Here is a 22,481-nt window from a genome sequence, read left to right as displayed (position 1 = left end):
TTAGTCAAATTGGTTTAGTAAAATTATATACTCTTCAGCAGGGCTAAAATTGTGTGTAGTAAGAACAGTGTTCGGGACTTCAGGACTTTGGGAGTAATGCACTAGTAATATTGTAGCTAATTGTTTTAAAACTGATTAGATTGATTCTTTTAAATGAACACCATCTTAAGTGTTTGGAAGTTCTGACACCATTATTAGAAAATTTAGATGACAATGAGAGTATTAACATGGCTAAAAAAGGTAAGACAACCTTTCAAGTGATAAATATTATATTATGTATATTTAAATATTTCCATTATATAATAATTTTTTTTTTTCATTTGACAAAATTTTTAAAGTGAAAGTTAATATTATAATTTTATACCTATAATACTATATTATATAATATGTATTTAGTAATACTTTTCAGTTATGTTAAATCAAAATTAATATATTAATTTACCAATCCATTGTTTCCTTTCTGTTACTAAATTGTATACTATTGGCGCTATAAAATTGTTTGTACCATTTTCTATGTGCCAAGAGTGTTGATTCTTGTTCTGAAACTAAAGGCTTTTCAATGTAACTCTTGTGGTTCCAAATGACTACATCTCTATCGAACTGTAACAACACAAAATACATAATAATTTAGTATTCATTAGTGAAAATTATAAAACAATAGTAATTAACACTAAACTGACTAAACCAACCATCGGAGCTTTCATAAATAAAACTATTGAAGCATACAGTGACAAATACACTGGACAGTAGATACGATGTACAACTTTTTGAATCAATGGCTCGACTGGTGTGACAACTTGTACCAATTTTATGGGCCCAAAACTGGTTTTAAAATTTAAAATCACTAATCCAGGACCAATCTATAAGGCAATAACAATTTATACTTCAATATTTTAGTATTGCCATTGTACATTTTTTTTTCAAGCGCAAAACAAATATGTGTATTACTGAAATAAATAAACAATAAACATGTTGTGTATTATAGATGTACAAATGTAATAAACATATTAATATAATACCATAACTGGTCAAGCACGCCCGCAAATAAGTTGCTCATTGGATGAAAAATACTTTTCCCTAACCATCTTTATGATGAATTTTTAAAAATATAAGGATTCATAATTTTTATTGATTACCTAATAATTAGATACTTACCTACATAATGGTCAATATATAAATTGGTTATTAATTATTTGGAAAAATATACCATTTATTGAATTAGCCCTAATTTTATTGACACCTACATTAGTTGAATTTTTTATATTATATCCAAATAGAACTTTAAAGTTACAAAACAATTCATAGTGTTAGGTTTATACGACGTGTACAATAATAATTATACTATCATAATATTTTATTTTTGTACAGTTTATACAATAATATATTATTATAATGAGTGGATCAAACATACCTACCCACAATAATGTACCACAGTTGAGAGGCCTCGCTACTGCCGTTAATTTTAGATCAAAATACCTTAGGTTTTAACAAATTTGAAGTTAGTTTACATTGTCCGATTTTTGTTCTGAAAAACACGATCTTCACGAACTTTACAATTATTATAATAACGTTATATTTGACAAAAAACGATTGAAATTTGTGAACGTAATTATAACGGAAAGCGTTGTTTAAAATAAATAAAATCCGCAAAACAAAACATAACGAATAAAAAAATATATAAATCTTTAAACAAAACATAACACAAAACGTAATTTAATATTTATAAATTCTATCATACGATTCAGTCTTGTAAAGTACCTATTCGAATAAAAGTATTTGAATGCTTTTTTTGTATTCTTAATACTTTTATTTGTATTTTTTTTTTCATTATAAAATACTTTTTTCCGATCCAGAAAAATAGTTTTAAATTTGTGACAAGACATATTATAAATCATGAGCATTAATTTTATTGTTTGAACGAGATATAATATTGGCCAATGATATGATTATTTTTATAAACATCGATGTGTTGTATCCCGTATGGGCCGTATCATAATATGTGGTCAAAATTTATAAATAATTTATGATTACGATGTATTTTTAATTATTAACTAATAAATGTTAATTACCAACCATTCAAAAGCTGACAATAAATAGTTGTGAAAAAAAGTGTTCAAATAGTATTCGAATACGTGTTCTGATTTTCTGAATACCTTAATATTCTCATCAGTGTCGACCTGGTCCAGACGGCTAGGAGGCGATCGCCTCCGAGGCCCTAACCCGTATTTTTTCAAGAAATAAATTAAACTATTTAATTAAACTTACCTACTATATATATACCAGTGGTATGAATTTGGATCCATTGAATAATAATTTTATAATAATAATATAATATACATTTTAGAATCTGAGCGGAGCGAGGGATGTAATGGTTTTACAATGATGTTTATTTCTTTTTCTTTTTTATTCTGTAAAAATTTTTCTCCCTCTGAACTTGCTCAAAAGTATCAAATATAGCATCTTTTCTGAAAGGTAATGTTCTTGAGCTGGTACTTTAAACAGGTCATTTTTCGATTTTCGAAACGCTACTCGAAATAAAAGCGGGTAAATAGAAAAAAACGTACGATTTCATGATTTTATAATATTAAATAATTACGGACGACGTTTTCTACCAGAAATATTGATTCAAATGAAAAATGACAAGAGATATTTTTTGTTGTATTTTGGATTTTGTTCCTTACGGTTTAAAGTTTGGAAAATTTTGCGCTATTTATAGACATTTTAATTTTGGGAGTTTTTTTTGTTGTAATTCGGTTAAAAACATTCGTAAAAACTTGAAACTTGGGTTGTTTACTTATATTAGCCTTACCTAGAAATGGTAAAATTTTCAAAACATTTGAGCAACTTGTGAACTTTTTCTTTTATTTAAATTTTTTTTCATTTTTATGATATTTCCTAATTATAATTATATAAATTACCTATTTATATAAATCGTTCTTAGGTTTATACGACGTGTACAATAATAATTATACTATCATAAAAATATAATCATAATTCTAGCTAAACTAGAATTATGCCCCACGGCCTATTATTGTTTGTTCCCGGGCCGTAAACTGTATAAAAATAAAATATTATAATAAATATCAAATATCATAATTAAACAGCCGACGCGGCGGCATGCGATAACGAGCTTTATAATCTGCATATTACATAACAATAATTTACAATAAACATTTAATACAAATTATAACAATAACGACTGTATGTGCGTGTGCGAGGCGGTCGGTAGGTGGGTACTCACATTGTCGCGGCAACGACAACACCAATATTATTTTTATTTATTTTGTAATGTGACAAATGCCTCGGCAACTATGGGCCAATGGCCCATTGGCTACAAAAAAAATTACTTAGTATTTATATTAATAATAGATAAGTTACATTAAATATGGTAGGTACATTATACTTATAATATATATTAAATTTCTTTATGAAGTTCAGTATCCCTTACGAATTTGAGAACGTTGGTTAGGGTATCGATGTTGAGGTTTTCAGCGAGATGGTAAGTTAGATTGAATTTTTGACGTTGTAATTCGTACTTTCTGCAGTCGGTGAGGATGTGTTTAACTGTCATGGGATCGTTGCAAGTCGGGCACATGGGTGGGTCTTCTTTCTTCATTAGGAAGGCGTGGGTTAATCCAGTGTGGCCTATTCTGAGCCTATTGATAACTACTTCTTCTTTTCTGGTGAGTGTGTTGTTTGGCCAAGGGAGAATGTGGTTTTTAATTTCATTCAATTTGGCGTTAGAAGTTTTCCATTGGTTTTGCCAGATATTGAGAATTATTTTTTTAATTATTTGTTTGATGTCGGTTATTGAATAAACTTGGCATGGGGTTTCATTTTGTGACACAGTAGCCTCTTTGGCAAGTGCATCAGCTCTTTCATTTCCTACACCAATATATTATTATAATGATCAAACATACCTACCCATATTAATGTAAAATTAATTTTGTATGGCATGGAATCATAGATATACATTAATTTTTTTTTTGCATATTTAAGGATTTTTATGAATCAATGCTTACTTTGGTAAACTAATAAAAAAATCAATAAATGTACCTTTTTTAAATCAGAAAAACTAAAACTAAAAACTAAATTATATAATATTATATCGGTAGGCATTGTTGGTTTTACCGCTAACTTATACGAGAAAATACGAAACATGTAGTTTTTAATAACTTTATATCTTTACTGTTGTCTATTATGCATTGATGATTTGATTATGTCCATACACACGTACAGTTAATGATAATTTATAACACATCACACACATGTTATATACCCACTTGATTGTACAATTTTTTACTACACTTACATTTTTACATTATTTTACAATAATATTTTTAGTATTAAATATGTATATTCATTATCCACATAACAAGTACCTAGGTATAAAAATATAGGTACTAATATATTATGTACCTATCTAATATCTATGCATATTATATTAATAGCCAATGGGTTTAGACTATTATTAGTGTTAATAGGTAACAACTTACCAGTTTTCAGTAATTAAGTCAGGGCAAGATGTTGAGGCTTTTAAGGTAAAGGCGGTTCTCTTAGCATTTTTCTTTATGAATGTTATTTAAATTGTTTCTGTTATTGAATTGTGTATAAATAAGGAATGTATATGGGGTCAAGTGTATAGTTATTGGTACTATTCAATCTTATTATCAGAAAATAACTTAATTATCAAATCTTTTAGCGATTACAAATATGGATAGGTACCTATTTATATCAAAAACTAGAACATGCGTAGAAACACCCATGTTCGATTAATTATAACAAAGGTATTTCATTTTTAAATTACAGCGTTATTGGCACCTGTTTACCACTTAAATAAATTATACAAAAAATATTACTTGTTTTTAAGGTTGGTCGAGACCTTCCAATCATTGCTATTAGTTATTATCACAAATTTTTATTTTTTAAATTATCAAAATACTTAGAATGGTAATATACATAATTTTTACGAATACGTCGTATTTATAATGTAGTTTACACGATTAATATATACGAATCCCCGAACAAAAATCCGGCGAAAAAAAGTCCGACGGAATAAAAGTCTCAAATTTAATAATTATTAAATTAAGTCTAGATTTTGTAAAAGCAGTAATTTCAGCGGCTAATAATGTTTTTGGTTCAGAATTAGTTATTAGATGGTGTTTTCACCATATTTGCCAGAGTACATTTCGTAAGGTCCAGGAGTTAGGTTTACAAACAACGTATAATATGAATGATGACAAAATTAGTCATTTTTGTTCTATGACTGATGGTCTGGCATTCCTTCCCCTTGAACGGGTTTACGAGAAAATTTAGTTTTTAGAACAAACTATTATCCCTGTAGCGAATGAATTACTTCGATATCACATATTATGTAAAATGTAAATGGTTCGTATAAGAGAGTTGGTGCCGGTATGAATATAAATTAAAGAAAAACTAAACCTGTATTTCTACCAAAAACGTGGAATGTCTTTGAATCCACTTTAAATAATGATTTATGTTTGATTGGGAAACGGGAAATATCAGAATAGGTACATAATGTTTATAAATATAATGCTTTGTTACTCAATAATCGTTATCAAGTTTCTATTTGATTGATATTGCCAACTATTATCGAATTAGAATTACGATAGAGTTCTTTATTGATATAATATGTGATTATTTTATATCTGATCGAATACGAGAAATATCAAAAAGTAGTTGACCAGTGCCGTACATCGTACCAAATACCTACGTAGTGTTACATACAATTATTATAAATTGTTGGCCGAAATATAAAGTATTCAAGTATTTCAAGAGAAAAAAGTACAATGAAACACGGTGTAACGTGGTCGGGGGAACGACCAGTTAATTATAAGATATCCAGGGAGAATCGTAGGATTCTATAGATATAAATACCGTAGCCAGGGGCAGATATGTAGATATCAGGATCTTAAATATATTTAAATTACTAGACTTAAAATTTCGAATGGGCGGAATCAATAGTTGTTTTTAAAATTTTTAACTAATTTTAAAAACTGGCGGAATCGATCATGTCTTCGTAAATCTTATACAATTTGCCTATAAAATATAAGATTATAAATAATGTCTATACTGTTCGTTTACCACGTACCTACGTAGTACGTACGTAAATAATGGTTGTATAGGTATGAAAAACTATTTATTGTTATCTGCATTGGCACAACTAGGGAGGTGCAAAAGAGTCTTTAGTACTCCCGAGTTCTAATTTAGCAACCCTTGTTTTTTTAGGTCTAACATTATTATAGTGAAATACCATCAATTTTATGTTTTTAAAATACGAAATATTTACCGAAAAAAAAATCAAAACTATTTTGGTCATCATGACATAACATTGTTAATTTGTTATAAATGATTACGTATTCTTATAATTAATGGATGATTTGCATAACGATACATATTATGAAAAAATGGATTGCTTACGATTAATATTTAACCAATAAGTTACACTAGTTACAGTCACATTAAAAAGCTCTAAATAGATGGTAGGTTATGTATAACTGGTAGGTAACTCTCCAATCTCCATAAGTTTTATTGGAAAAATCATAATATTATATTTATAAAAAGAGTATTTTAGGTATACATATAAATTTAATTTTTATACTTAATAATATGAAGTATGTTAAAATATGTTTAAAAAAGTCTTCAAATACCTATTGACTATTATAGATTTATAACTTGTAAAATTATGTAATTTTGGTAATCGGGATTGTAGTGGGCTAACTCCCACTGCTCTGTGAGGCATTTTAAATTATGGAAATTGTAGAGGTTTAGTTGCGACTATTACAATCTGTATTCGAATTAACGACACGGTGTAACGTAGTCGGGGGAACGACCAGTTAAATATAAGATATCCAGGTAGAATCGTAGGGTCCTATAGATATAAATACCGTAGCCAGGGGCAGATATGTAGTTATCAGGATCTTAAATATATTTAAATTACTAGGATTTCTTTTCAGTTATAATTATGTTTTATTGTCTACTAAACACTTACAAATATTAATACTCACAACTATATCAACTATGTTCTATTATACTATGTAACTGTATCGTAGTCATACGGAGTGCGGTAATCGTAGTGTGTATTGAGGTCTAAGGTGCACAGCGAACTAACTTACTAATACATTGTGTGCGTTGGCCATAGGCCTTACAATTATGTGTGTGTTTTAATATTAATAATATATCGGTCGGCAGTTAATCGTATATACAGTAGAGTTCGTATTATATACATAGGTGTCATGTAACATATTTATATTTATAATTGTTACAACGGAATAATAACTTATTGCAAATATGTAAACGCATAGTTGATTATTCTAATTAGTAATTATTATTTAGATGAATTAATGAGAGCTATTGCGCTAACAATCTAAAAATATCCACAATTATTATTGATTGCGCCGAGGACGAAACAATATTCAGCCCGTACGGCCCGATCGCTAATTACTTCGCACGCTGTACTCACACACCGACCGACCTGTGTATAGATGTGTATGTGTGTGTAGCGACTCAAAGGAAGTGGACGGGGTCGCCGAGCCAGACCAGAGAGTGCTAGTGTGTGGGTGGGTGTGTAAATGTGTGTGTAATGTGATGTGTATATAATTAAAAGAAAATTGTAACACGTTTTAGGTAAAATGCGTTGCTGTATAATTCACAAATTTAATTTAATAATATTGATAATACACAATATAATATAATATATTATATTATGTTATATTATATTAATACCACAGCGGTACAAATGTATAAATTATAATTATAAACGGCGCTGGTTGTACCAAACTGATAATACAAACCGCGCCTGGCCCTTGCTGGACAGTACTTGGTTGCGGTCTAATCTACATATTATATAATAATTAATAATCTTAATAATAACTATGTGTGGTCGGTCGGTGGGTACATTGCTATTGTCGTGGCGGCGACAATTATATTAGTTTTTTACTATAGAATTAGGTATTAGAATTATTTTTTATTAAAGAATTATTAAAAAACATTTTATATACGAGTAAACAGTAAAAAAAAAATAAAAATATAAATAAAAAATTGAAATTCTAAAAGTTTTATTTTCTAAAACACAGTGATTCTAAAACTTGGAATGCTAAAACTCGGCATTCTAAAATATGATTTTCTAAAACCTGCCTCAATACCAGCTATAAAGGTACTAGCAAGGCTCGGCAAGTAAAACAGTTTTTTTAACTCAGTTAAGTTAAGTTGATATGCACCAATAACAAAGTTAAAATTTAATACAAACTTTTTGTTAACTTTTTATTAAGTTAAAAAAAAGTTAATTTGTTTATACAACGCTAGCGTACTTAAATTGTTTCCAACCCAAAACTAAATTAGACCACCATACTGTATACATTATAGAGTATTTCCATATAAGTTACATTCATACATACATATAATTTTTTTTAATTTAAACAATTCACGGTAAATATTATTTGACATGAATTAGTGAAATATAATAAATGAACTTAACTTACTTCTTAAAATGAAAAATCAATTCGTTAATTTAACTTTAATTAAAAAAGAAATTTAGTAAGTCAACAGTTAAGTTAATGGAAAGCCAAAAGTAACTAGTTAAGTTAAAAAGTTAAAATAAAATAAACTTTTAAACTTAACTTTAACTTTTTAAATTGTTAATGCCCAGCCTTGGGTACTAGGTAGTGGCGTGTACCTACCTGTTGCGCTTCCACGTCCATTTTGAAAACGATAAACTTGCCGAACACCACTAGCCCGTGATGAAGATCGAGCGTGGCCACGTGCCGGCCGCGGGAGCCATCCGCCCGCCACGCGGCCGTCCACTCGTGGACGCCGATCCACCTCCACAGCGACCGGTCGGCCTGCGCAGCGTACTGGCCACCGAGCGCCATGTGGCCGTGCAGCGCCGGCAGATGGGCCACGTCCGCTCCATTTTCCGGGATGTCTTGGATGTGCGCGTTCACGTAGTGTTCGCTGCGGCCGCGGTACGTCCACCCACGGCCTACCGCCTCGACGTCTCTGGCCGGCCGCCACGATGGCGCATCGTTCTCCGCGTGGTACCACACGAACACGAACCCGTTGGCTTCGCAACACTGCCAACTCTTCACCGACGCCGCCATCGACGACAATGCTGCGTACACATTGTAAGTTGTAACGATTCACAGATTACTGACTCGTCATTTACGTCACACTCGGTGAATTTACAGAATAGACAAGTAGTATACATTAATTGTATGTTCACAGTCTTTTTTTTTTCACCGCGGTAATTTCACAACGTTCAAGCGAGGATGTCCCACTTAAACACAATGATTTTACCGTAACAAAAATCACGGGGAGATTTCACACTCGCTATCTACCTGTTTGCCCCTCACTCAAAAATATTTACCGTGTACACACCAAATGTATTTTTTCCAACAAAACTTATTATAAAAACTGAAATAATAATTACTACATTCACATTTTTTCCATTTATATTGGATTCACTGTAATTTATCTAATTAATGGATGTCCGTATTTTTTTTAATTTATATACTTTTAAGTTATAAGCTAATCATTTTTTTATATTCAGTTACTAATGATCCGTCATTTAGTCAAAGTTGTGTCTTAATTTACTTTATTTTCTCAAAGTTTCATTAAATTGTTTTATAAATTATTTAATTTTTTCAAAAATGAATTTTCAAAAATCTCAAATAATTTTTAATTATTAGTTTATCGTATACGAAGTAATCCGACCGTGGTTCATCCCCCTTTGAACGTTGTGAAATTACCGCGGTGAAAAAAAAAAGACTGTGAACATACAAATGTATACTACTTAGACAGAACACAGAAACGTAGAGTACGAGCCTATACATTATTTTCATATTTTCAGTCAGTCGAGTTAGAATCACGAAGTAGAGACTATATCGGTCTGCGGTCATGTTAAATCATGATAAATCAATATTGCTTCAACCCATACTCCGATACTCCTGTGATCTTCAATAAACTACCCTCAACAACAGGTTTAATACATTGTATAATAACATAACTATTTTAGACATTTAATAAATAAATAAATTATTGTATACGTTGCTAAGTCGTATTCGATTGTGTTAGTTTATGAACGCAGGTCATAAGTTTCTAGGACCTGTAAAATATAACTTAGAAAACTATATTTATATTAGTCCAACAACCCGGTTCTCAAGACCGGTTCGTGTAGAAAGATTACCCAACCATATACTCATTTACTGGGCAGGATTAGGTATAATATCGACAATCGACAGCCACTTGGTTCATATAACCAAGGAGGCGTGTTGCACCATGCACGGGCAAGCGTTTTCGTTTTTCACAAGCATCGCAAATCCAAAGGGACCAAAAAATTCATGAAAATTTCGGAAAAAAACCCGTTTTTTCCCAGAGCAGGGGTCGGCAATAGGCGGCCTGCGGACCAAATCCGGCCCACCTAGGGAAAGTAACTGAACCACCAAACATTTTTTTTTAACGCAGGCTTATTGCACATAATAGATATTTTTATTTATTTTTATGAAGTATTTAAAATGACGTTTTTAAAGAATAAATATCGTTAATTGGTAACGATATAACATTAATTGGTCTCCAATCTCCATCTTGAAAACACTACGTATTAGTTGTTCTCCAAGAGCAGGTACCAAATTAAAAAAAAACTGGCTGACATTATACCTATGTCCTGTTATATTAAATAATTTGCTTAAAACAGCTTGAACTGTATTTTTATCACAAAAATAAATACATTATTTATTAACTAGATGCTAAGTTTTAACTGGCTCTCGAAAACCCCTGGCCTAGAGAATATTAAAATAATAAATTTCCAAAAAAAAACCCAAGTTTTCGGAAAATTAAAAAAAAACCAAATTTTCGGAAATTTAAAAAGTTGTATTTACGCTTAAAAAATAAAATAATCCAAGTAAAAAAAAAAACATCTTAAAAAATTGATAAGAAAACCTTCTATTGTCATTCCACATTCACCAATACGGTTATCAATGTATCATTGTATTAAAATGTAAAATTAAACTATTAAAAATATTAATACAGGTATTTCAATATTTGTTATAAAAATAACTTAGTTACATATCAAATGGTATTTATGTGGAAGAGTTGAAATCACTTGCATTTTTAAATGTTACATAATTAATATTAAAAAAGTTACACCAAGAACCAAAATCGATTTTGTCAAAACCCGAATTTGCGTATAAATTGCTGTTTTTCCCGGTGCTTTTGAAAACTATTAGGAATTTTAATTAGGCTTTATTTTATTACTTTAAATTTTGACCTCCCGAATGCACCAACTAGATTCACTTTCCCATATCGCACAAGATACTGTTGAAGAAAATCGAAGCAGTTTTATTGCTCAAAACCGTTATGACACACAAAAATAAAAACATATAAAAAATCACACATCATTGTAAAATAAATCATTACGTTCATCGCTTCGTTTAGAATAATTTTAAATAATTTTAAAATAAAAAACAATAAATAATTTAAAATATAGTTTTTTAGAGACGTATAAAATGGTGTTTTTAATAACATTTACTGTATGTAAAATAACAGGAAAATTTTTTGTCCAATTTCTGCCTAGGTATACCCTGCTTTAGTCTATACTATCTATATATAGGGTGTAGATGCATTTTAAATTTAATGTTACCGAAAATAGAACATTATAACTTACCTAGAGCCGTCACGTACTTGACTTGATTGACGATGAGTTGATCGGAGTCCAGGAGCGCAAACCATCCATTCGGATGCACACTTTTTTTCTTTTAATTATATATTTTGTATTACATTTTTTTTTTAAGATTTAAATCATACATTTTCATTTTAAGAACATATTGTGTCTACAATTATAATTGTGTTGTAGCACGTATGAGTTTTACTAACGCAATGTTCATGCGTGGTGTAAGTAGGTACCTACGGCGGCGGTCAACGAGTGTATGAAATTTATGATTATAGACACTGACACACTACATAATATAAACAAAATTGTAACGAAAAACCCTAAGTATTTTTGCGTGTTTTTTATATGGCATTAAAAATGTTGGGACACTTGAATTAGTTAAATTCCATTACTTTTTTGACGGGTTTGCACAAAATAATACGTATTACATACATAGCTATGATACCTATATTTCTGTCACCTCGTTTGGTTTTCAAGAAAAACAAGTAATAAACAGTGTAATAATATTTAAACAATGTATGAAATAATTTCAGCAAGCGGAGGAACCCACTTGAGATATCTCAGATACTTGTCCAGATGGAGGTGGGACGTTAAAAATATCACTCGCGGGCTCAAATGTTGAGGTTACGACACTGCAGGTTGCCATAGGTGGAACTACGGCCCAGTCTAATCACGCCCCGTAATAATATATAGAGTAGTCAGTAGGTATCTACCTACTGGACTACTGGCACTACTATACGTCTATACAGGGGCGTATTTAGGGGGGGGGGGCTGAGGAGGCTGAATGCGCTGATTTTAAGAAAATCTAAAAAATATTTTCATGGTCTATCAAAGTTGCTGCTAGTCTTAAGTCTAGTCTCTAGTCGTATTTTTATTTTGTAAGCTTATCCTTTCGCTCATGGACAAAACTTTACCACAGGAGATAATACTTGGAATCATAGATACTAATAATTAAAAACCTGTCGTTACCTGAATAAAGAATATATTATGCACAATATGACACAGATGTCAGATATAGATAATAATCAGTTTCTTATCTATATTATATCTGTGTGATATGGACACTTTTATATTTCTAGTCAGTAAACGGGTAACCTTATTCAACACTGCGAAGGTTAAAAACATATTAGAGAAACTCAACTTCAGAAAATCGTTTCGCGTAGGTTTAGCATTGGGAAAAGTGGCCCAGTGTTCCGCCTATGCTGGTTGCAGTTATATACTTATATATACCTACTAATTATATTATATTATGCTATAGAAAATGTCTGTACGCAGTGTAATATTATCATTCCATATTTGTTTACCCTTTGTATGTCCAATGGTTTGATCAAAAATCGGTAACCGTACCACAGTCCCAATGATGCACCAACTCCTGCGATCACGTACTTGCAGCAGTCACTACAGCAGTAATCGTGCGACAACTGAACCAACAAACAGACGGCCAAAAAAAAAAACATCGATTTTTCCATGATTACCTATAAAGAATATTGTTGTAATATTTAAACGTCAATCACGCCGAAACCCACGGACAACGCGCGTAAACCACCTGTGTTTACGAACTGAGGCCGCTGCAGGGGTTGTGGGTGGCATGAATGCGTTTTGGTAGATAGGTAAAAGGTGTACCTCAATATGTTATTTGACGCTTACCTTTTGTTTTTTTTTTTTTTTTACATGAACGTTTTTCATTGGATTACATATTTTATCGTAAGAGAATATTTTACGTATTATTCATAATCGAGTAATGAATGGTACATTCAGACCATTCGTGAAAAACAGAGTCGTTCAACTGTTCAAAACACAGCTATGCCACCAGAAACCAAAGTTTACAGCAATTTTCACAACGTCAATGCGTATAACCAATTCCAAAAATTTTGGTTTGTGCGCAATAAATTATCAAATTATTAATAAAATATGTATTATGTTTTTTTTTATCCTGTATACAAAATTTCTGCCAAAAGGAATGCTTCGATTTCAACACATAGTACATAATATAGTTTCAACTTATCTTTTATCAAATTAGATCAAGATGGTACTTTAGAGAGGTCATTTTTCGATTTTCTCAATAATTATTTAATGCCACGGGAAAAATTACCGAAAAATTACGAAAAACCCGCTAAAAATGGGATTTTAATTTCTAACGCTTTGTTTATCCCCATAGCAACCAGCAACGAATAAAAAATAATTAATTAATTAAATAATAACATTATAAAAATCTATACTGACAAACCGTCTCTGTTGGACACAGATAACGTACATTACGTAATTATGCATATATTAATATAAACCACAATCATCGGCGAACCTACCGTCTGATATCACTCCGCTGACGGGTCCCGTTCAAAGCGCACCGTGTCATAACGCCTTTTTTACTATTGTAACGGCGTTATATACACAATTTAGATATTAATCGTGTAAACTATACAGATAAGAATATCTTTTACCAGCTACAACCAAGAACCATTTTGGCAATCAGATCGGAACACGGACCTCCATATCCAACGACATCCGATGGTTTCGTGAGTCGGCTGACAGCCACATAACAATTATTGTTTATTATTATTATTCCCATTATATTATTGTAACTTATTATTTATACATATTATTATTATTACTACTATTCGTCATACTTCCCCTATTGGTCGCGACCGCCCCACTATACATGTATTATTATTATATATTTTGCCCACAATACATACCACAAAATCAGTTTAAAGTATTTTCTTGTGTTTTGGTACCCTATAATATCCGATATTAATTATATATAAGCAACGAAACGTCGATTAACTCCAGCGATCTGTGATCAACGGCTAGTCACGTTACAGTCTCCGCTCAGAATCGTTTTTGTTATACAATGATATTATAATATCATTGAATTTAAGTTTAATACAATCCATTATACATTGAGCCACTTGTAACCTACTGTACAGCAGAGCGACATCCAATTACCCCCTTTTTTTCTATATTATTATTATCATTAATATAATTATTATTATACACATACACTAGCTATACATAACAAATGACAATATTTAATAATTCATTATTGTATATTCGAGATATAGTTCACATAAACTTTGATCAAAATTGTCATATTTTCGTTTATGGTGTTTTTCTACAATACTTATTCATTGATTTTTGATAGTATCGTATGATTTACTATACAGTATGAATTTAAACTTTTGATTTTTAGATGTAAATCTGAAACATTAATTTTTTTTTTTTGTCTTTCTTTAGGTAAGTTCACGTAGAGAAGATTTAAATATTAAATATCTAACCATATATATATATAAATGGACTTGTCTGACTGACTGACTCATCATCGCCTAGCCCAAATCGCCGAATCTATGGCTTATGAGTATGAAATTTGGCTAGTAGTTTCGTTTTATGGTGTAGAGACTAACACTAAGAAATGATTTTGCAAAATTGGTTGCCATTGGTTATTCCAGCAGATCAGATAGAAACTTGCATCAAATCGTTGCGATATATTTAAATTATAACACGATTTCAAGAAACTATATTAGGTCAATTCACTCTAAAAAGTCTAAAATCAAAAATAACAGCACCCTATTGAAACTAGAGAACGAAAATTTGCTATAACGTACGTGTGTAAGACGGAGACAACACAGGCGGGTGCGACTAACCAATGGGTATATAATATTATTATGGAAATCCGATTTTTTTAATGAGACGACGACAATTCAATTTAAAGTATTAATTATCAAAAAAAAATAAATAAATTGACAGTAAAAAGTGTATTTCATTCTTTTGTATAGAGACAAATTTATCTAGATCAGCTTAATCTTTTGTAGATCACGGACCCCTGATGAAAGATTTCTAGAAATCGCGGAACCCCTTACCAATTTTTTTTCGAATACCTTTTTTTTACAACACATCTCTTGTTATCATAACCAAAATTATAATAATTATTTTATATAACAAATTACATAAGTAGACATAACAAAACATGCACATTTATAATTATTTTATTACGATTATTTTTTTTATAAAAATGGGTAATATAAAACCATAATTGAGTACGATCGATCAACTGCACTTAGTGGCAGCAAATATAAGACTGTCGGAACTACAGTGCTGTACGCATGTAAATTTCGTATTAATAAATTTCGTCGAAAAACTGATTATACTTAATAAACATTAATAATACAATTATTTGGTGTAGAATCTACATATTATTATATTTATTATGAAAAAAAAATAATAATAATCCAACAATATTGTAATAATGCATTCATGTCACTTATTGACGTATGTTATGTGTTAAGGCTGCCGTGGACCCCCAACATGAGTATCGCGGACCCCCAGCCGCTCGGCGGCTACGTGGCTCGGCGACTGCGGCGATCCGTGGTGCCGACCAATATCGGTCCCTCGCAGGAACGGCGACGGCGGACAAATCTTCCGCTAATCGCTTGACGATTATGGCCCGTGGTTCCACGCGAGTAGTGCGAACGCGAAATTAGTATAATATTCACGTACTTTTCCGTGGCAAACACTCGCGATCAATAAAGTATTAAATTTGTTAGAGCCTTGAGATTGAAAAGACAAATATTAAAACAAATAATAAAAATTAACTATTTTGATCGAATTAATAAAAAAAAAAAAAAATAAACACAACATTAAAATCATAACATGGTACATTGCTAAGTTTTTGTAAATTTTGCTACTTTTTTTTAGTCATATTATCTTTCTTTAATTCTTTACATCCGAGTTGTGCTTGTAAGAAAACTGCCTCATCCTCATATTAATATAATATCTAATACTAAATGCAATTATTTGTTCGCTGTGTTCAAAGCAAGGGAAATATAAAGTATTATTCTCCAACAAATCTGCTAAGATAAATTCACACACATCAGCCATCATACAATATTTACAAAATAAATTTTCTATTTTACAAATAAAATTAAAAAAATATTTGTTTGGGTGTAATAAAAATCTTCTAGATTTCATGTTTGTAAGACGAGCAACTGGTTCAAATGAAACATTAGACTGTATTATTGCTGAACGACAAACTGCCATTTACTGTAGCGTAAAACTTGCTTGCATAAATATCCAGTTACATAATAAATTACACAGTCAACTACTGGTGCCAAAAAACTATCATGATCACTATTTTCAACTACATCATCTATAGTCCAGTCATCTTGTTCAATGGCAAAATCTAATTTTACACGAATGGTTTCCAGCACTGATTTTTTTTCTGGATTCTTATATATGTTTTTGATACTATCCAAGCTAATTAAACTTTGGGAAGGTTCGTTATTCTCAACAATACAGTTTCCAGTTTTTGGAGGTTTTAATACACTATACACTGATAACATTTTATACAGTTTCAAAAATGTTGGTGTGGCTGGATGATCGTTAGCACCACCTGCCTGGCGAACTGTACCAAAGAATCTCTAAAAATATAAATTGTAACAATTAAATATTTTAGATTCTGAGCGGTTTTCTCTGAGCGGGATTCTTACTTCTGCTGAATCTTGGTATATTTTGCCAGTGAGAACATAATTCATATTGTAGTAAGCAAGTTACTACTTAACAATAAAACAAATTACACAGGTACATAATTCTACTATACTATAATTTAGATACTGTAATTCGGCATAAATCGGATAATAGAAACGGAGGTAAGGGTTCTTTCTGTATATTACATTTTAATGTCTTGGGTAAGAGACGGTAGATATTAGGAACTCACTGAACCATAATTTGCTCTGTATACGGCAGATGTTCATATATAAAAATATATACTATATGATTATTTTGATTACAACGCTGTACGCTGTACGCGACGATAGTCATTATAAAAATATTAAAATTATATTAAAAAGATTATTTCAAATTTAATACACAGAATTATACTGGAAGTCATAATATGCGTGGGCTGGAACGATGTTCACACCAACCACATCCGTGAGCCGAGATACAGTATCTATAGGCAAGGGGTACGGGGAACTGCATATAAAAAGGAGCCCGAATCGGCCTGTTTTCAGACGTGTACTACCACCCATTAGTGCAAGCACCTTCACGCCACTCTGTAGGAGCATATTTTGGACTTAGAAAAATTATCAACAATATAATAATATTCACAATAAAACAACAACTGTCTTTTATTTATTATCAACCACGACTACAACATCAAACAAATTGTCTGCGACCTGCAACTATAATATCTTGGCAGCCACTTATCTACTATCAGTACTACGATAGTAGGTACCAAGCTCCCGAGAATATTACAATATTATACTTCTCCTTTAAATAACAGCAAATTTGAATTGAAGAAGTCAGAGTTATTCTCAATCCTCCAGCTGTGTTGCTTGTTAGAAAGTGTACAGGCTTTATGAGTTTATCAACAACTCGTTGTTCCCAATCATCCAACCACTTCAGAGTAAATTGTAAGACCTGAATGTTAAAAATTTTAAAAACACACATTGTAAATTCAATACTCACAATCCAAAAGTAAATAGTGGTTACAAGCAGTAAGCAAGCTTTAATAGGTTTTAATACAGAAAAAAAATTCAAGATTTTAACTATCAGTTAACTTCCCACTTCCATAAATACTTGAGTAGAAATTAAAATAAAGTTTGGAAATATAGAAGGGACTGCTCCTTCTTGTAATCTAGGTATTTGATACAAAGCCTACAACAAATTAAAATTGCAATAATTAAATATTTATTTTAAATTAAAATAGGTACCTAGATAGGTTAAAATAAAATTAAAATAAATAAAACTCTTATAATAGTTAAATTTAACAATACAATTTATTTCCACAAGCAATAAATAATATGCATTAAAAATCCTAGGTTATTTTTAATACAATATTAAGCAATAGGTAATTGATTGGTTATAAGAATATTTAAAGATCTAAATCAATCACAAAAGTTGAATCCTGATACTCATTAGTATTTAGTTATAGAGTTAAATTAATAAATAAGTATAAGATCATTTTTAATTACAAATTTACAAACCTCTGCAAGTACTTTTCCCGTTTTTATCCGTCATAAATTTTTTACGTATTATGTCTGATTCTCTGAAGTGTAGTTCACAAACCAATTGTTTTGGTTTGATTACAAATTCCTTCCTGGGTATAGCTTTTGTCCATTGAGCAAGTCTGATTGTATCTTTAGGGACAGTAAAAAAGTGCAAGAGTCATATCCCGAAGTACACGCCGGAACAATACAACGATGCCCGGGCATGTTGAAAAATTAAATACTATAGTGACTAGTCTATAATCTAAATACTATATTACTAAACAATATGTCATCAATATCAATATATCCCAGAAGTCAATAAGAAATAATATTCGTCATTGGACAATACACAACATAGCCGTCGACGTAATTTTTATACATACATTTGTTTCATGTTATTCTTATTCTAAATAAATCAATTTTTTATTGGTGTTCTGCAATTATTTCAGTTGTGGCACTTTCATTTTGAATATGCTTATTGCGAAATAGTAATAAAAAAAAAAACGTAATTAAATTGATTAAAAATTAATAACACCATTCCTAGTAATCCATGACAGTAGTTACAGCTCTTAAATATTTTATTTTGGTTGAGTGTAGAAAAACTGGAAATTAGAATCGTATATATTTTCGAATAAAAAATAACTTAGTTTCCAGCTTTTTTTGGTTTTTTTTTTATGAATGTCGATAAAATTTTATTTGTCGAATAAAAAATGTATTACAAGGATCTTAATGTATTGTTACAATGACATTTGAAAGATATTAAAAATCCATAGTCACACTTTTTCTTTTATAAGCATTTAAAGTTTAAATTTTGACAAAAAGCGTAAAAATCAAGAAAATGTGCAAATTATTTTGAATATGAAATTTCTAAAAATTTTTATTTTTAAATCTAAGATTTTAAAATGTAATACAAGATTTTTTTAAGGTTATCTAGAGTTATCTAGAGTTATTAATTGTTATTTAAATTATTTTGGTACTGCTCTGAGCACGACTAGTAAATCTTATCTAAGAAGTAAAATTAATTTAACATTATTCGTGCATTTCTGTTGTGTTTATATATTTTTTATAACTTGACATTTTCAGAATATTGTGTTTTTCCGATGATGAGTTAGAAGAAAATAAACAGACGAATAAAGGATATGGAGACCTTACAATTGATGATTTTTTCATTCGCCCAGAAAAGCCTTAGATACTTAATAATGTCTAATTCACACACAATTAAGTAAGATTATCACTCAAGTATCCAATTTTTAAATTTGTGATATTGTAACTATTGTACAAGATTTTTTGACAAACCTGGCTTCACCTTTCAGAATGGTTGGCATGAGCTGTGAAAAGAAATATTATATTGAAGATGTAGCTGATACGCTGTTAATAAATTTGGGGTGTCCTACATATGCATACATACAAAGTATGTACATTTATTGATCATAGAATATTAACTATCAAATTTTATTGAATATGTAAATTATAGGTTTACTGGTCGTCAAACCCGTTCCCATTCATGGAATTTACTTCTCAACAAGAAAATACAAACTTCTTTGGAAGAAGGCTAAGCAAACACCAATTACCTTCAATTGCACTCTGAATCATTTTTTTGAATAAAACTATATGTCTAAGACTTATTTATAATTATAAGAAAACTTTATTTTTAAATTAATACTTGTTGTATTTATAGTTTAATTGTTATTTAAATTATTTTGGAATTCCTCACTAGTGATCTGATTGTTGTGCATAGAGGCGGTTTCCAGATTTTTTTCAGCTGCAGCATAGATAGTTAATTTCTAGAGAATTGAAATACATTATAGTAATTCACAGAAACATTGGTACTACTCTGAGCACAACGGATTATTTCACAATTATTTTCTCATTTAACATAATTCATGAATTAGGTATTTGTATATTTTTTACGACTTGACATTTTCAGAATATTGTGTTTCTCCAAGGATGAGAAGAAAATGAACAGACAAACAAAGGAATGATTTTAATTCATCCAGAAAAGCCTTAGAAACTTAATAATGTCTATACCACTTATTTAAGTATATTAATCAAGTATCCAATTTTAAATGGTTATTCAAAAATACCTACTAAAAACATTGTATCACGGTGAAATCGTAACTATTGTAAAGATTTTTTGTATAATGCTTCACCTGTCAGAATGGTTGGCATGAGCTTTAAGATATATAATATTGAAGATATTGCTGATATGCTGTTAAATGTATTGGAGTATGTAAATTATAGGTTGACTGGTTGTCAAACCCGTTCCCACACACTGAACTTACTTATCAACCAGGAACAACAAACTTCTATGAGAGAAGACTAAGTGAACACCAATTACTTGGAATTGCACTCTGAATCATATTTGTGAATAAAATTTTTTGTCAATGACATATTTATCATTATAAGAAAACTTTATTTTTTAATTTTACTATAAAAATGTAATGTATTTATTTTCTATCACAGGTTAGGTTATCATACTTTTCATATTTGTCGTATTTATAGTTAAATTGTAAAGTAAAATTTAGGAATATATGACTAATGTGTTGTAATTTATTGTTATGTGAAAGTTTTTTTTGTACATACTAAATAAGAAATTCTTAGTGAGTAAGAACAAATAAATTTGAATATAATACAAGATATAACTATAGGCATATAAAACAATGAGAACATTTTGTTTTTATATCTATGCCCTATGGATATAACAGAACTTTAAACGTAATCTTATGATGCGTAATCAATATGTTGCTTTAAACTTTTTAACTTAAGTTTTACCACTTTTATTTGCATTTTATTGTGATTAATGCGTGGATTTCTATGCGTTCGCATATTCATGGTATGATAATATGCCCCCCAGTGATCACAGATATTTTTCATGACCATATGATTTGAACTATGAAACTTTTGGGTTGTATTTGTCGACAATTCACTCATTATTTTTAATTTTCACGACTTTTTTAGGATTTTATTTATTTAAAAATGTAATTTAATTAATAAAAAATTAAAAACACGATTACTAGTAATGCATGACAGTAGTTACACCTCTTAAATATTTTATTTTGGTCAAGGGTAGTACCTCTGGAATCGTATTAACATAATCAATTTTCGAATAAAAGTTTCAGTTTCCAGTTTTTTTAGGTTTTTATTTTATAAATGTTGATAAAATGTTATTAGTTAGGTAAAAAATCTCTAAAAAATTTTATACTAGGATCTTAATGTATTGTTACAATAACATTTGAAAGATATTGAAAATCCATAGTCACAGTTTTTCTTATATAAGCATTTAAAGTTCGAATTTTGACATACATCAAATGTAAGATTAAAAATGATTTTGTTGTTAAAAATGCATAAAATTTTCAAATTTATAGCTATGGATTTAAAACTTAAAACAAGGTTATAGGTAAGTAGGTTATTCTCTAACCAAAAAATCAAAAAATATTAATCAGTTTCTTTTTATATATTCTATGTTATTTTATGCCCAAATTTGGAGGAAATTACAGATTAAACAACCAAGATAACAACCTAAATAAATCAAATTTTTATTGGTTTTTTGCATTTACTTGAGTTGTGCATTTAAATTTTGTATATAATATTTATTGTGAAATAGTAATAAAAAAAGGTGGGTAAGTGGATGTCGCTCTGCTGTACAGTAGGTTACAAGTGGGTCACTGTATAATGGGTGTTTAGTAAGTTCATAATATCATTGTGTAAGAAAAACGATTCTGAGCTTGGTCAGACAGCATATTATTTACTAATTATTATTGATGATATTATTGTGAATAATGTAATTTATATTTAACCTATTTACGTGGAAT

General features: G+C 30.1%; 1 protein-coding gene and 1 pseudogene across 1 annotated transcript; both read right to left on the bottom strand.

Moving 5' to 3' along the window:
• Nucleotides 1-438: 438 nt before the first annotated feature.
• Nucleotides 439-13,155, bottom strand: LOC132952172 (cholesterol 7-desaturase nvd-like). Its single transcript, XM_061024403.1, has 5 exons — nt 12,991-13,155; nt 11,681-11,768; nt 8,700-9,130; nt 690-860; nt 439-600 (listed from the first exon to the last, which is right to left on the bottom strand). The coding sequence occupies exons 1-5, from the start codon at nt 13,153-13,155 to the stop codon at nt 439-441; spliced, it is 1,017 nt and encodes a 338-aa protein (XP_060880386.1).
• Nucleotides 13,156-16,344: 3,189 nt separating this feature from the next.
• Nucleotides 16,345-17,022, bottom strand: LOC132937103 (uncharacterized; annotated as a pseudogene).
• Between the last annotated feature and the right edge of the window lie 5,459 nt (nt 17,023-22,481).

Source organism: Metopolophium dirhodum, chromosome 1, assembly GCF_019925205.1.
Source record: "Metopolophium dirhodum isolate CAU chromosome 1, ASM1992520v1, whole genome shotgun sequence".
NCBI classification, from domain to species: domain Eukaryota; kingdom Metazoa; phylum Arthropoda; class Insecta; order Hemiptera; family Aphididae; genus Metopolophium; species Metopolophium dirhodum.
The sequence above is the reverse complement of the archived record's forward strand: the minus strand, read 5'-3'. Positions and strand labels throughout refer to the sequence as shown.